General features: G+C 46.6%; 1 protein-coding gene across 2 annotated transcripts in view; it reads right to left on the bottom strand.

The window, feature by feature from the left end:
- Nucleotides 1-16,383, bottom strand: part of DOCK1 (dedicator of cytokinesis 1) — a 528,830-nt gene that overhangs the window by 410,597 nt on the left and 101,850 nt on the right. For both annotated transcript variants that reach the window (XM_082855005.1, XM_082855004.1), the window contains exons 17-21: nucleotides 14,420-14,523; nucleotides 13,673-13,856; nucleotides 9,101-9,198; nucleotides 3,568-3,657; nucleotides 3,136-3,236 (exon numbers count right to left, since the gene is read on the bottom strand). In XM_082855005.1, coding sequence (XP_082711131.1) covers nucleotides 3,136-3,236; nucleotides 3,568-3,657; nucleotides 9,101-9,198; nucleotides 13,673-13,856; nucleotides 14,420-14,523 — 577 coding nt within the window. The remainder of the gene's footprint in view (nucleotides 1-3,135; nucleotides 3,237-3,567; nucleotides 3,658-9,100; nucleotides 9,199-13,672; nucleotides 13,857-14,419; nucleotides 14,524-16,383) is intronic.

A 16,383-nucleotide genomic window follows, 5' to 3' on the forward strand; every position in this document is an offset into this window, starting at 1 on the left:
CCCGAGTCCACGCAAGCCACGCCACTTGTAACTGCAGAAAGACCAACTTCCTCAGCACCAGCTCAGAGGGGCAGACCAAACGGCGCATCGATGCAGCAGGAGGAAGGTCTGACCCAGCTCTGGGCAAGGCAGCTCTGTGGACAGAAGGAGCCTGTCCTGCTGGTCTTCTGGAAGAACCGTCCCCGAAGCTGACACCTCCCTCCCTCCTCGCTTGGACCAGAGCCGGTCACTCTGATCCGTTAACTGCCCAGGCAGGGGAGCTCCTGCTTTGCGAGAGTCGGAGGGCTAAGAAGTAATGCCCATCGCCTCCAGTCATCTTTAATTTCTTCTCTTGGAGTTCTTTGCAGAGAAAGGCTACAGATCTCAACATTTATCAAAGGAAAGACATAAAGAAACTACCTGGACCAGACTCTAGCCTAACCAAGGCTCCTAGAAGAGGCGGAGGAGAGACTGGCTGTGATGACACTTAGAACCCGAATGTCCCCTGGGCCGGAGAAGGCTGAAAGTACTTCGTTAGTGCAGACACAACCTTCCATGATTGGGTTAGAACTGCGTGAACCACAATTATCTCCTCTGGTATTTCAAGGCAAAAATACTCAGATTCCAATGGCTGAAGAACCACTTGGGGTTGCTAGTTTACCAAAACATGACAAGAATATTTATTTTCCTTAATTAAAATTTCCTTTTTGGCAGAGGACAGACTGAATGAGAGGATACCAATTCTCAACTCCGTCCCATCATAACTTAACAATAAAATGGTACTTTTTGTGTCTCCCACTGAGTAACTTGCCCAAAGCTCCCCAATGTTCGTTTTCCACCTTTGAGAATAAGGGCACCATTCTCCCCAAAGTCACAGGCAGGGGGACACCAGCTAGGCGACCTGGAATGCAGCACAGTGACCTTACCACTGTTCCGATTTTCTGAAATGAAAGTGCAAAATCTGATCTGAGCAAAGCTGTTTGGCCCCCTTTCAATAAAGAAGGAGAATGGTGAAAGTGACACATATGGAGGTCACATGGCACCCAGAGCAGCACGGAGGCCATGCCCATAAACCCCGGGCTCCCTCTGGTTGCTATAGCAAGATGGTGTCACATGATCAGCCCTCCCACGGTCTGCAGGGAACTGTCCAAAGTGTGGCAAACTGGGCTTCTCCACTGAGAGAAGAGAATGTTTTAAACAAACGCTTCTTAGTCAGCAAGCACAAAGCTGGTCACAGCTTTTGCCCTGTGTGGTGAGGACACGCTGCTCCCCGCCCACTGGGGGCTCCACCCACTACCCTGCAATAAACATGCACTCAAGCCGACACGGAAGAACCCAAGAATCAGGGACAGAGCTGCTGGCCTTGAGTCCCACAGCCAAGGACAACAGGTTCTGACCTAAGTATGGTCAAGACACAGATGGGAGCTTTGACTCAACTTCCTGGCCCTGAAAGAGAATCATTTCGAATGATTCGAATGATTCTAACTTGAGTGTTCTTAAAGAAATTAAACCTTTCTTTTTCACTGCAACTCACACAATAAAAAGTCTGAATAAATGCCAATAAGTCCCATGGTGAGAGAATGAGGAACTCGCCCTAATAATTCTAATCGTAACAAAACCTAACTACTGCTTGGTGCTTTCTGAGTGGCAGGGATTATTCCAAATACTTGACGTGTAACAACTCATTAAAATTCTCAAGAAAACCTACAACCGTGCTGTTGCACAGATGAGAAGGCTGAAGCTCACAGAGTTTAAGCAACTTAAGCTTGAAAGTGGCAGAGCGGTAACATAAGCCCAGGTGTCCGGGTCCCAGGGCTGTGGCACCAGCACCAGGCTTCACACCTTCCCCTTGGTGTCTAGTGGACCCCAAAGGGGCCCATGTGGGGATGTAGGGCAGGTGGAGAGCAGCTGGGTGAGCAGTAAGAATCCTAGTTAGTTAGAGCCGAAGCTTCCGGAACAAAAGGAAAGGCACTCTTTAAAAGGCAAAAAGAGGGCTTCCCTGGTGGCGCAGTGGTTGAGAGTCCGCCTGCCGATGCAGGGGACACAGGTTCATGCCCTGGTCCAGGAAGATCCCACATGCTGCGGAGCAGCTGGGCCCATGAGCCGTGGCCGCTCAGCCTGTGCGTCCGGAGCCTGTGCTCCGCAGCAGAAGAGGCCACAGCAGTGAGAGGCCCGCGTACCGCAAAAAAAAAAAAAAAAAAAAAAAAAGGCAAAAAGAATCTGGAAACAATATATATGTGCATATATATATTACAAACACACATATTTACATATGTGTAAGTGAATCACTTGGCTGCACGCCTGAAACTAACACAACGTTGTAAATCAACTAGACTTCAATAAAAAAATTAAATTTAAAGAAAAAATTAAAAAAGAAAGAGCTGCAAGAGTATTAAAAGCCAATATCCAGATGAAGTCTAGAAACAACTGTCAAACCCGCAGATGTTTTATCTGCACAACATTAACATTCTGGCTCTCTGAACATCACTAACCAGCCAATTTAAAAGAAAAAATAATTTTTTTTAGATCCTTTTTTTGTTTTTGGCCATGCTGTGTGGCTTGCGGGATCTTAGTTCCCCAACCAGGGATCGAACTCGGGCCATGGCAGTGAAAACACCGAGTCCTAACCACTGGACTTCCAGGGAATTCCCGAAAAAAACAATTTTATCCAGCTTTGTCCAGCAGAACAAAAATAAACAAATCACCTGCAACCTTAAAAATGGTAATAAGTAAATAAAGAGCAAAAAGATAGACTGAAAAGTACAAAACTGAATTTTATTCATACTAAATAACCAATAACCTCAATACAGGACCACAACCATTTATTCATTCATCAAACAGTCATCAGGAAGCTGCAGTGCGGCGGGCACTCTGCATTCATGTATCCGTTTCATCAAACACAAACTGAACATTTCAAAGACAGACAAAAGGTGTGGAGAAGAACAAGAACTTATTCCGGAATCTTATAATATATCACCTATCTCTTTCAACAAGATTTTTAGGTCTGTTAAGAGAGAAACAGTAATAAAAATGATCCCAGTAAATTCACAGTTGGGGAAGGGAAACATAGAATCACAGGCAAAAGTATATGGAAAAGACTCTTACAAAAATATACAAAAAGAAGTACTGGTTGTAAAACAACAAAACAGAACTTACGTGTAGGCTAACGTTGCACTAAAGTGTTTCTTGATGTAGGTTTCCAAAACAGGATTAAAATGCTGAAATTTTCTATCAGCAATTAGTCCAATGATAAATACCTGTTAAATTAATATTTTCATTAGCAAAAGAAATGCAAACCATTTTAGAATCTTCAGCTGAATCACTTGCACTTCTGTGTGAGTCAACGAGCTCTAACACTTTCGGACACAGGTTGGTCAGCTACTTTACTTCTTCCCCTACAATTTACATTTGCCCAACTACAGTGTTACAGTGGGAGAAACGTTCTACCTCTCAATTCATCTGCTTTGACTGGGTTTACAACTGAAAGCGCTTTCAGGGTTACTGTGATGGATCCCGCCCCAGCTTCAAAGGCTGCAACCTGAAAGCGTCCCGTAACAGCTGAGCAGATGCAAAGTCGAGGCCTCTTACCAGAGCATCAAACACTAATGTATCAAAGGTCTCGCTCTCCGAATTCTCCATCATGATGTTGAAGAGGGCATCCAAGGTGTCCTGGAGGAACTAGAGAGACACAAAAGGTCAGCAGACGAGGTAGATTCAGCCCACTCTCCCCAGCCTAGAACAACTAGCATCTTTGGCAATACTGCAAACACCCACCCTTCTCAAATGGCACCTACCAAGCTACAGACTTTGGGGATTTTTATCAGTCATTAGATTCACAAGACAAAAATCTGAGATGAGTGAATTCAGAACAAAGACAGGCCACCCTGAGCCAAGCAGAGGATGGTTAGCGGGGAGATGCCCTATAGCCCACCGCCTACCCACCCATGAGACCTCTCCAACGCTTCTCCTGACTTTCATCAGGACAAAAAGCTCAACAGCAACCCTGGGAAGTCCGAATCTGACTCATTCCGTTCACGCTTGAGTGTGGGACCTGAGCTAGCAACTGGGCAGAAGCCATACAGGGACAAATTTCTAGTATAATAAAGGATCTTCTACAGACACAGATGGCCAAGGACAGAAGAGGTGTGTGATTCTGAAACTGGGGTACAGAGCAGAGAGCCATGAGCTTAATTTATTCAACAGTAATTGAGAAATTCCTTTTATGCCTACTATAATTCACCAAAGAAATATTACAGCATAGAATGACAAAACACTATGAATTTAATTTAGAAAAAATTAGGAGACTTCAAAGTTATGTCACACTAGAACCTGGCTTTGAACCCTGACCCCATTCTCCCCTGAAAGAAGTATTATAAGATGAACTAAAAAAGACTACAATGGAAGTAATGAGTTCCCTGTTGATGGGGTAGTTCAAGACTAGGCAGAATGACACACAATGGACTACTGACCGTAAAAGGGAATGAAGTATGGCTATATCATCATTAGTCACTGGGATTAGTACATCGAAATCACAGTGAGATATCACTTCACCCAGACTGAGGTGACTGTCATCAAAACGATGTACAATAGTTAAGTGTGGGGAAGGACGGAGAGAAATTAGAGCCCTTATACGGTGCTGGTAGAAATGTAAAATGACGCCATGGCTTTGGAAAACAGACTGACAATCCCTCAATGGGTTAAACGTACATTTACCACCACGTAACGCAAACATTTCGTTCCTGGGTATGTAACCCAAAGAATGGAAAACATACATCCACACAAAAACCTGTATGAAAATACGCATAGCAGCTTTATTCATCATTGCCAAAATGTGTCCATCAGCTGATGAATGGATAAAAAAAACTGTGGCATATGCATACAGTGCAATATTTATTATTCAGCCATAGAAAGGAATGAAGTTCTGATACATGCCCCCACATGCCTTGAAAGCATTACACTAAGCAAAAGAAAGCCAATCAAAAAAGGTCATATATTGTCTGATTGAATTTACATAAAATATCTGGATAGTCAAATCCATAGAGAAAGCCGGTTGCAGGGAGAGTGGAAGTGATGGCCAACGGGTATGGGGTTTCTTTTTCCAGTGGTGGAACTGTTCTGAAGTGAGATAGTGTGGGCAGCTGCACAATTCTGTGAATACACTGAAAACCACTGAACTGTACAAACGAAAAGGTGCTTTCAGGTATGTGAATTACATCTCAATCAAGTGGTTATTAAAAACAAAAGGAGTAAGTGAGACGGGCCCACAGCCGGGACAAAGGTGTAACTGAGTGAGATCCCTAGACCAGATCTTCCTGGGCGGCTCAGCCCATGCACAGAACCTCAGGGGCCTTCATGTCTCCAGCAGAGGACCTCAAACGGTTCGACCCGCAGACACAGAAACTAAACACAGAGACCTGCTCCCCAACCACTGCTCGCTCCCCACCCCCCGTGAGCCGTGGAACCTTGCAAATCCAGCACCCCACAGCTCTTCTTCCTGAGGGAGGACGTGTTCCCAGACCTAGGAAGTGATCTGAGACGCGTCAGGCATAAAATCCTCATTCTATTCCACTGTGCCACCTACCACCTAGTCGGTGCCAAGAACTGTCACATATAAATGACACGGGAGTGAAACCAGCCGGAGCAGGAGGCACTCCGGCCTGGACGCCAAGGGCTCCGTCCACTCCGTAACTGTGTAAGCCTGTGCCACCTCTCGTTACTTTTGTATCATTTCCCATCATTTCAGATCGTAAAAGCTTTGCAAAGGTCAAAACTTGACGCTCGGGCTTCCCTGGTGGCGCAGTGGTTGGGAGTCCGCCTGCCGATGCAGGGGACGCGGGTTCGTGCCCCGGTCCGGGAAGATCCCACATGCCGCAGAGCGGCTGGGCCCGTGAGCCATGGCCGCTGAGCCTGCGCGTCCGGAGCCTGTGCTCCGCAACGGGAGAGGCCACAGCGGTGAGAGGCCCGCGTACCGCAAAAAAAAAAAAAAAACTTGACGCTGCCATCTGCTAACAGCCCGATGTTACTGCCAACAGACACACCAGTGTCCAGTGCCAAGCCCTGGCTTGTCACAGTTCAGGGAAAGAGGTCTACCAGCCCCACCCAGACAAATGACACAGAAACAGGACAGCAGACAGCGGGGACCTTGTGTATCTGGCCGTAGAGCCGCAGCAGTGCAGGGACACGAATGTCCTGAAGGCGATCCCTCACACAAGGCCATGAAAGGCTTCTTCTGACACCCACCCTCTCTCCAAGGCCATCCACTGGAAGAGCACAATCACCATTTTCATTTCCCACTAAAATGGGAAACTATACTTTTTACTAAATGAGCAACTACTTTTCTCAAGCAATGTCACTTTTACTAAACAAGCAAATACTTTGCTCAGTCTATCAAGCAATGTCATCTCTCCACTAAAAGTTATAAAGACACAGAAGGGAGGTCTCGAATAAATGGAATAAAACCCACAATCTATCAGTGTCCTTCAACAGAACGAAAGCAGGCCCACGCAGGCTGGGATTCCCTCTGCTCCTGGCTCTGTTCACAGCCTGGTGGCCTTAGAGGAGTCTATTCCCTGCTCCAGGCCTACAGGGTATTAGGATACACTGTCAATGGGAAGGAATAAACAGGCAAAACAAGTAAGGGCCGGACAGGTCATCCAACCCTGGGGAGTACCACAGTGAACACAGGAAGGAGAGGGAGAGAGGTGAGAAAACCATCTCCAGGGACGAACAACAAGGTGTGATAACAGATTAGATAAGAGGAACTGAGGGGGGGCAATAAAACCAGATGGTTCTAGAACTTCCCTGGTCAGTGTGTCAGTAGTTCAACATAAATACAATTCCTGATGTGATACAGGGACCGAAAAATGAAAGAGGACACAATTTCATTAACTGTGGGTCTTTTAAAGTGATGTTAACTTAATTCACCCAGTTTTCATCTGAATTAGGGAATTCATAGAACCCAGGGAAGTTTAAAATGCAGTTAACATTGTCCAAGCCAGCAGAAGAAGACAAGGGCCAGGAAAAGGTGATTAAAATTTGAAGATCAGTGAGGATATGTTTGAACGGTTATACAATGAATTTAGGAGAGCGATGCCAGCAAATTAATTTCTACTGAAGTTAACCACACTGCCACTTAATTAAGGCCATTTTAAGTAATTAATTTTCACAGAGATAAGGTCGTCTCCCTCCGCAAGCACCTCTCACGGAGGATAAAGAACTGAGGCAGCGACACGGACCTGGCCGTGGGGACCTTGCTGTCGGGCAGCCACGAGTGGTGGCCAGGCTTGTTGCACGCCAGCCAAGGTGGAGCCCAGTGGCCACAGAAATGCATTTCCTTACATACAAGGAGAAGTCACTGGGCACAGAAGTGGCAAGGAGAGCCTTTTACTGAAGAAAATATTGGAACCACCAACGATGACCAAATCTGAGCGCTCAAAGGGACCTCCGATCACTCTAGCCTGACTGTCCTATCGCAGATGAAGATTCAAGGGCACTGCTCCAGGGCCTGCTCTGTGTGAGGCTAAGCAATCAGTCCACGACCCCATGGGAGGAAAACGGCCAAGACAAGACCGAGTGCTGTGATCTTTCTGACACACCACGAAGCTCTCCACATCGATGACAGGGCTCCTAGGTGAGTCGAGAGCCAGGTTAACGATCACGGGGATCATGACAGCGACAGTGATAAATCCTGATACTACCCGACCGCCTCCCAGGGCCAGTACCTCATTTAACCTCCACAGGGACCCTGTGAACAAGGCACTCTGCTTGTGTCCATTTTACAGCAGGGGAAAGCAAGGTTTAAAGACGTTACTTAACCTGTGTCAGCCCCACAGTGAGGATCCGCTGGAAGAGGAAGCAGAACCCTAGACCTGGTTGATTCCAAAGCCTGTTTCTACCACAGTGAAGCCAGGCCGCGCTCCCCGGACCAGAGTCCTAGAAGGATTCTGTTGCCTTAGAGGCGTATGTCAACATCCCGGAGACACTAGGTGTTAAAAGGCTTAGGACCAGGCGGACCTCGTTTTACTGCACTTGGCAGACACTGTGGTTTTTACCCATCAAAGATCTGTGGCAACCTTGGGTCCAGCGCGTCTCTTGGAGCCGTTTTTCCAACAGCATTTGCTTACTTTGTGCCTTTGTGTCACATGTGGCTAATTCTTGCAGTATCTCCAGCTTCATTATCATTACGTTTGTGCTGGTGATCTGCGGTCAGTGATCTCTGATGTGACTGTCGATTATCACTCACTGAAGGCTCAGGTGATGGTTTGGCATTTTTTAGCAATAAAGTTATTTTTTAATTGGTTTTTTAATGGACATGGTTTTTAATTTTGAGGGTTTTTTGTTTAAACTTTTTTCTTTTTTTGTTTTTTTCCACTCACTGTGAGGCATGTGGGACCTTGGTTCCCCAACCAGAACCCGTGCCCCCTGCAATGGAAGCGCAAAGTCCTAATCACTGGGCCGCCAGGGAATTCCCTTGTTGTTTGTTTGTCTGTTTGTTTGTTTGTTTTTAATTGAAGTATAGCTGATTTACAATGTTGTGTTAGTTTCAGGTGTATGGCAAAGTGATTCAGTTGTACATATATATATTCTTTTTCAGATTCTTTTCTTTTTTTTTTAATTGTGAATAATATTTTATTTAGTCATTTTTGTTTACAACTAAAACTCTTGCAAGGAATTTGAGGACATCCTCCTCCGACATTTGCAGGACATGAAGGGCTCTGGACATTGTGAAAGTTTCCCTTTAAGTTACGATGGGAACCCAGAACAATGCGGTAGGGACCCCTGTCGGGGTCAGATCCTTCTCCATTATAGGTTATGGCAAGATATTGAGTATGGTCCCCTGTGCTATGCAGTAGGTCCTTGTTGGCTATCTATTTTATATTGTACTTATTTTTTTTCACGCGACGCTACTGCACACTCAGCAGACTACAGTAGAGTGTAAATGTAACTTTGATACTCACTGGGGAACCAAACAATTCGTGTGACTTGCTTTCCTGTGGTGGTCTGGAACCAAACCCGCAGTGTCTCGGAGGCGTGCCTGTACCATCTTGGGAGGCGGAGCCTACACCTCCTCATATCCGTAAGGACAACAAAACAACCAGAACCAGCATGGGAGCCACGTTACCTTCACCACTTCGCCACCATCCACCTTCATCAGCTGCCTCAGGTTCTGCTGCAGCAGGTTGGTGTTGGATCGCCACTTCAGCAGCCCCAGCAGGTCCACTGGAAACAGTAAACGAACATCAGTTCCTCACAGCAAGGACTCTGTCTCCCTCGTTCACCCATCATGCGAGGTCCTCTAAATCATTTTTTGAACAGATGAACCAAGCCTATTTGGAAACTTGCGCCACGTAAATATTTCATTACTTTCTAGCAACATCCTTGACACCCAGTGTGACTGGATTCATTATTTCCAACTACGTTTACCATGAAATGATTTCCACACGGAAGCTTTCAAAAGGCATCTGGGGAGGGCTTCCCTGGTGGTGCAGTGGTTGAGAGTCCACCTGCCGATGCAGGGGACACGGGTTCGTGCCCCGGTCCGGGAGGATCCCACATGCCGCGGAGCGGCTGTGCCCGTGAGCCATGGCCGCTGAGCCTGCGCGTCCGGAGCCTGTGCTCCGCAACGGGAGAGGCCACAGCAGTGAGAGGCCCGTGTACCGCAAAAAAAAAAAAAAAAAAAAAGGCATCTGGGGAGCCTACGGAAGAGGGACCGGCCTCTCGAACCCACAAGAAGGCAGATCAGAGCATGGAAGAGGGACCGGCCTTTCCAACCCACAAGTAGGCAGATGAGAAGAGCAGCAGGCCTGCAAGGCTGCTGGCCATTCAGTGCTGTCCTGGCAGCTCCTGCCAAGGGGTTTTCTCCTGTTCAGGAATAAGATTCTTAGGTTTTTAAGATAAAATAATATAAAATAAATAACCAACATAAATTCAAGTACTGAGAATGCAAGGGGACAGTCCCCAAGGGAGACAGGAAAGGAACCCTGGCCCTGGAGACCACTGAGCTTGCCACCTTTACCAAGTCCTGGCCCTTCCAAAAGTTTCTGTATGTTTCTTTTCTAATAGAAAAATCGCGAGTTGAACGTATTGGTTTTTGCAGACTAAATGTGGAAGACAATGTTGAGAAATGATTTTGTTTAAGGCATGAAAACAGAATCCAAAACATCTCTGGGAAAGGACGTCTTCATCTGAAGTCATATTAATATCCCATTACGTGAAAAAACACAGTTAGCAAAGCACATCGAATTTACTGTTTATGCTCATCGGGAATGAACTTCTGCTACAGAAACTGTCTCCATTAAAAAAAACCCTAGTTAATACTGAAAAAAAATATATAATTTTGGCAATAGGTAGAATTTCAGTGAACACAAGACACCAGTTATAATTCAAGGATCAGACCACACAAAAGGCATACAGGGGATGAGCGCCAAACACACATTCTCATTTATATCACCTTACCCCCAAGTACAGCTGATGAAGGGAAGAGTTACAAACAGGAAAATGTGAAGGGGACAGCACCCTAGTGTCTTTAGAATGCAAAGAGAGTAGACTCAAACACCAGCCGGGCCACGCCACCAAGATGTGACCTTGGACAAGTACCTTCACCTCAGTTTTTCTATCTGAACAATGGGCACAGTGTTACCTGGGTCACAGGGTTGGTGCAAGACTCAAATGGCAAGACGTGGAGAAAGCACTTAGTGTGATGCCAGGCAGGAAGACCAACAGCAGCCACCCATCAAAGAGGCGGACATTTTAGCCATTCATCATGAAGCTTAACGTGTTTTAATTTCTAATTGAAAGTGAAGTCATGAGAAGGGCTACATCCTGCCCAGACACGCTCTCAGTCCCAGGGTTAATGGAGATTTCCACCTCATAAGAGTTACCAGCGGTTTTTTTTGTGGGTTTTTTTGTTTTGTTTTATTTTTAAACAGCTTTTGCGAATGTCAGAAGGTACCGCTTATCTTTGGTTTTTTGTTTGTTTGTTTATTTTTGGCTGCATTGGGTCTTCATTGCTGCACAAGGGCTTTCTCTAGTTGCAAGCAGGGGCTACTCATCGTTGCGGCGCGCAGGCTTCTCATTGCGGTGGCTGCTCTTGTTGTGGAGCCCGGGCTCTAGGCACGCAGCTTCAGTAGTTGTGGCACGTGGGCTCAGCAGTCGTGGGTCTCGGGCTCTAGAGCACAGGCTCAGTAGTTGTGGCACACGGGCCTAGTTGCTCCGCTGCATGTGGGATCTTCCCGGACCAGGGACTGAACCCGCGCCCCCTGCATTGGCAGATGGATTCTGAACCACTGCACCACGAGGGAAGTCCACCAGCGTTTTTTTTAATGGAGGTGAGTTAATACTCTGGATCCCATTCATGCAAAGTTAGTGGCACTTTGGATTAGAGGGAGGCTGAGGTTCACCTCTGTGTTGTACTTTTGAGAAAAGATGCAGCTGGGCAAATTAGCAGTGGACAAACACCTTTGAGGAGGGGTAGCTTGCTCAGCCCCACACCCTCTCTGTCCCCTCTCATTCCCAGGGAACCACCACAGTTTGGCTCGTAATAATTCTCTGCCTCATGGCTTCTCTCTAATTACATAGTAAGCTGATGGAGGAGAGGAACCACGTCTCCTACTTCTTTTTATATCCCCCAAAGCATCCAGCATAACGCTGAGAACAGGGGTGTTTAATACAAACCTCGATGAATAATTCAGCCGCACTTTTCCCTAAGAAATGGAACTTCGCAGTAACAAGTCATGGTTTCAGAAAAATGACTCCCTCAAATGAGAATCTGGGACTCAATGCCAGAGGCCAACTGGGGCAGCCCCATCTTGCACACACCTGACACGCCACCATCCAGAAAAGAGGCATTGTTGGCTGGTGTGAAATGAACAACAAAAGATGTGTCCCCCTCACGCTTAGTGAGCTGCATCACATCGGAATTTCCTAGTTGCCTGGCAACAGCCACTGGAGAGACCAGCGTGCTGTGCCCCTCAGTCCCAAAGAGGGGATTACCCTGTGTCTGGTGAGATTCAAAGAGCTCAAGGGAGAGAGGAGGTGGGACACATCTCCCCGGGAAATTACTGTGACTTAATACCTTGAGAATGTCCTAGTTCACAGTTGTCTTCCCTAGGGATATGTGGGTTAAGAAGGATTCTGTGTGTGGGCCTCACAACCTAACCGCTATTCAACACACTGTTTTAATGGGGAAAATATATTCAAGTTCCAAATAACAACTTCCGAACGTGCTTTCGGAACATGACCCATTTCTAAGAAGGTGGCTTCCCACGCAGCGAAGATGGCAAGACAAAGCAGAAGCTTAAGTGCCCCATTGGACAGGCTGCCCTGAGTTAAATGAAGCCCTAGAAGGAGTAGCCAGCTGTCAGGCTAGTTGACTATCAGGGCCATATCCAGAGGGTAACATCTGACCTACGGGGTCATCATTCCTATAACCCAGTCTCAAGCCAGCACCCGCCTTGCTGACAGCATGTTCCCTGGGCACTAAACTTGCAAACTCCCTACCCCTCCCCATGCGTTCACGGAACACAGTGCCCCAGGGAAGGGTTTCCGTCTGCTCATGGAGGTTACTAGGGCAGGCAGTGAAAGTCTGATCAGGACCTGCACTCTCCACTACCACGCAGGGCCTTCCAGATGACAGGTTCCTTCTGTCCTGTGATCAGCCTGTTAAAGTCCAAATCATGACTGTCCCTTGAGCCCATCCGAGACAACTGCCAAGCTTTACGGACAACCCCCGGGAACACGATTCACGACAGCAACCGACATTAATAATCAAAATCCGTATCAGTGGCTGAGAGGAAAACATATTGGATTTTCAAGCTGACTTTCAAGAGAACGTAAAGCTACTCTGTACGGCTGTGAGGCCATCACATTTGGTGAACTCGATTTTTCGATGTAAGATCTGTGCAGAGGACCCTCTGCCTCGACCAGACAGTGTGGTCTGAATCAGGAGGGCCCTGGCCGCACGGCCATGCCTTGCGGAGGCTGCAAGCCCGTGGGAACAATGTCGAGCACCCGGGCCCGCAGCGTGGGGACACTGGGCACCATCTGATGCTGCGTTAAGGTCGCACTTTGGTGTGAGTGCATCAGCAAGGGGTGCCTTATCTCGCTGTCAGGGGGACTAGAAATGTCGTCAACACCAACTTGTAAAACTAAAGGTAACTGGTAATTATCTCAATGACTAGCTGAGAGAGGGGAAGACCCAAGGAGGGTAGGGGCCTCACCCCCTAGAGTTCCCATAGCCCTCAGACAGCCCTCTGAGGCAGGCATTATAGCCAGGGTATAGATGAGGAAAATGAGCTCAGAGACTCTAGTTCGAGGTCATTCCCAGGGTTATTAGCACAGGGCCAAGGCTCAAGTTCAGGGCTTTGGTCTGACTCCAAATTGTGTGGATTTCTCCCTTCCCTTGGCCAGAAAGCTTTTTTTTTTTTTTTAAGTAAATCCATTGCTTTATCTCTCTTTGAGGTTCATCTTTAGCATAAAATCAGAACGTGAGTTTCAGAGCAGAACGACGTCACCCTCTCCCTCTCTCCTTGTCCAACAGCATCCACATGGGCCATTACGGAGGGAAGGTGTGAATGACTCGCCGGCAGGCTTCAGGGACCTAAGGAAGCCTCCTCCATTCAGCAGGGAGCACGAGAAAGATGGGGTTGAAGGAGAAAAACTCCAGGGGCGAACCCGTTGCTGGCCCCAAACTCACCATTCTGGGTCAGTTTGGTCGAGCACACGAGAGTTGAGATCTGGAAGGAGTCTTTGCTGATGGTGCAGCTCCCAAGACTCTGCATGCTCTTCCCCGTCGCCGAGTGGCCCTTCTCTTCCAACTCGGCTTTGGTGGATGGCAGGCTCAAGTACGTGCCGGCGTCTTCCAGCTTCTTCGCTTCCGCCTGTGGGTTTAATGATGCAACAGGTCAAATACAACTGACAATCCCGTGCAATATTTTCTACCCCTTAGGATCCTTAATCCTTTTAACCATCATGATATTTGCTCTTTATCATTTGCTAAACCACTTATTTTATTTTTTTAACTTTTTATTTTATATTGGAGTATCGTTGATTAACAGTGTTGTGTTAGTTTCAGGTGTACAGCAGAATGATTCAGTTATACATATACATGTGTCTATTCTTTTTCAAATTCTTTTCCCAACTAGGCTGTTACATAATATTGAGCAGAGTTCCCTGTGCTAAACTGCTTATTTTAATGATTTCCCTTATTCCTGTAGATGAATTCATTCACACAGAGGATTTTTTTAAACAGCACTTAATGTGTTATTGTGTATCAGCTTCTCTCCTCAGGGACAGCTGGTCATCTGAAATGTTCATTTACATAATTAAATGTTGCTAGATAGCAGTGTTCTCACAAAGATGGGAAATGTCAGCTCAGGCCAGGAAGCCCAGAAAGACTTGAAACAGTCAATATTAGCAACACTGCACCAACAGAAGAGCGTACCTTATAGACAATAAGATCATGCTCCCCGTCTCTTAGGGTGGTCCCATCGTAACGCATCAGCTTTACAAAAGCGAGTGCGAATATCTTCTCGGATTTATCCTTAGCTGCAACGGAAATTAATAATCATTTTCTACTGCCATCACGACAAAAAAGAACATCATAAAATGCGACAAGGGCTGCCTTTCTGAAAAAAATTACAAAACTGTTCTGACAGATGTTAAAGTAAACATAAACGGAGATATAGACAACGTTCACTTATCATAAAAGGATCAGCTGTGCTCAAACTAATCTGTAAATTCAAAGCAATTACAATCAAAATCTCATGGGAGAGCTTCCTTGTGAAACTTGAAAACTGATTCTACAGTAAAGGACCAACAGTAGGAGGATGGTTTTGAAAAGGAACGTGGAGGAAAGCCTGCAATACTAAAACCCAACAGGAACTGGAAAGTGGTAACAATGAAGACGGTGGGTTTTTAACACAGGGATTCACAGACCAGTGGGAACAAACAGGGCATGAAAACACAGGCCATTGCAAGTGACCACTGGAAGGGGCAGACCCTTCAGAGTGTCAGCAGGGACAAACAAAACAGATGGACGCTCACCTCACACCCTCCACAAATATAAGTCCCAAGTGGACTAAACACCCTACTGTGAAATGTTCTCTTTGGCAAGAAAGTCCTTCCCCCAGAATTAGCATGTGAGACTCCTTCTCTCACTTCATTCAAGTTTCTGCCAAAGTATCACCTGCTCTGAAGTGACCAGCCTGCCTAGAAGAGCAAACGCCTACCCTGGTCAGTTCTTCATAGTCGCTATGGGCTGAACTGTTATGTTTTGTTTTGTTCAACAAGATTCTTATGCTGAAGCCTAACCCCCCCACCATGTGGCTGTATTGGAGAAAAGGCCTAGAAGGAGGTTCTTAAGGTTAAAAGGTCATAAGGGTGAGGCTCTGACGCTATAGAACGGGTGCCCTTATAAGAAGGGGAACAGACACCGGAGTGGTCCCTCTCCGTGTGAGCTCACAGAGAGAAGGCGGCCGTCTGCAACCTGGGAGAGGGTCCTCACCAGAACCTGACCATGCTGGTACCCTGATCTCGGACTTGCAGCCTCCAGAACTGTGAGAAAGTAAATCTCTGTTGCTTAAGGCAGGCAGTCTATGGTATTTTGTTATGGCTGCCCAAGCAGATTAAGACAACAGATTACCAAGAGATTACTACCAGATTACCAAGAGATTACCAAGCCTGTAGGGTGTCTGTGCATGAGAAAGGGCCAGGGGAGCGGGGAGACGACGTTTATTGTTAGTTTCATCCACTGGCCTTTCCCATGCAAAAGACATTGTGTATTTTTTCACTGCTATTTCCCCAGTGCATGAAATAGTGCCTCTGCTATATAAGTTAGGTACTCAAATATTTGTTCTAGATGGGGAGACGCCAACAAACAAGTCCTTTCAGGGACTTCCGTGGTGGTCCAGTGGGTAAGACTCCGTGCTCCTAATGGGGGGCCCAGGTTCAATCCCTGGTCGGGGAACTAGATCCCGCATGCATGTCGCAACTAAGAGTTTGCATGCCACATCTAAGGAGCTGGTGAGCCACAACTAAGACCTGGTGCAGCCAAAATAAATAAATAATTTTTTATTTTTTTTAAGTCCTTTCAGATAACAAATAAAACAAAAATCGGTGGCTTGTTAAAGTGCGCTGATGGGAACAGGGACCACCCAGCTGGATGGTTGGAAAAGGTCTCTCTGAGAAGACCTTCTTGATGACGTATGAGCCAAGATGTAAACCCTCCAGGAAAAGAGATGGCCAAATACGGAAGCCCTAAAGTGGGACCAGCCTGCCTTGCTTGGGGACTAGAAGCCCGTGTGGCTGGTGAGTGGTAGGCAGTGAGAGCTCCAAGGTGGGCAGGTGCCAGATCAGGTAGAGACAGATGAGGAGTCTGGACTGAAGAAATGGATTTGTGATGAATTT

This window comes from Leucopleurus acutus (assembly GCF_964270905.1).
Source record: "Leucopleurus acutus genome assembly, chromosome: 14".
Lineage (NCBI taxonomy): Eukaryota > Metazoa > Chordata > Mammalia > Artiodactyla > Delphinidae > Leucopleurus > Leucopleurus acutus.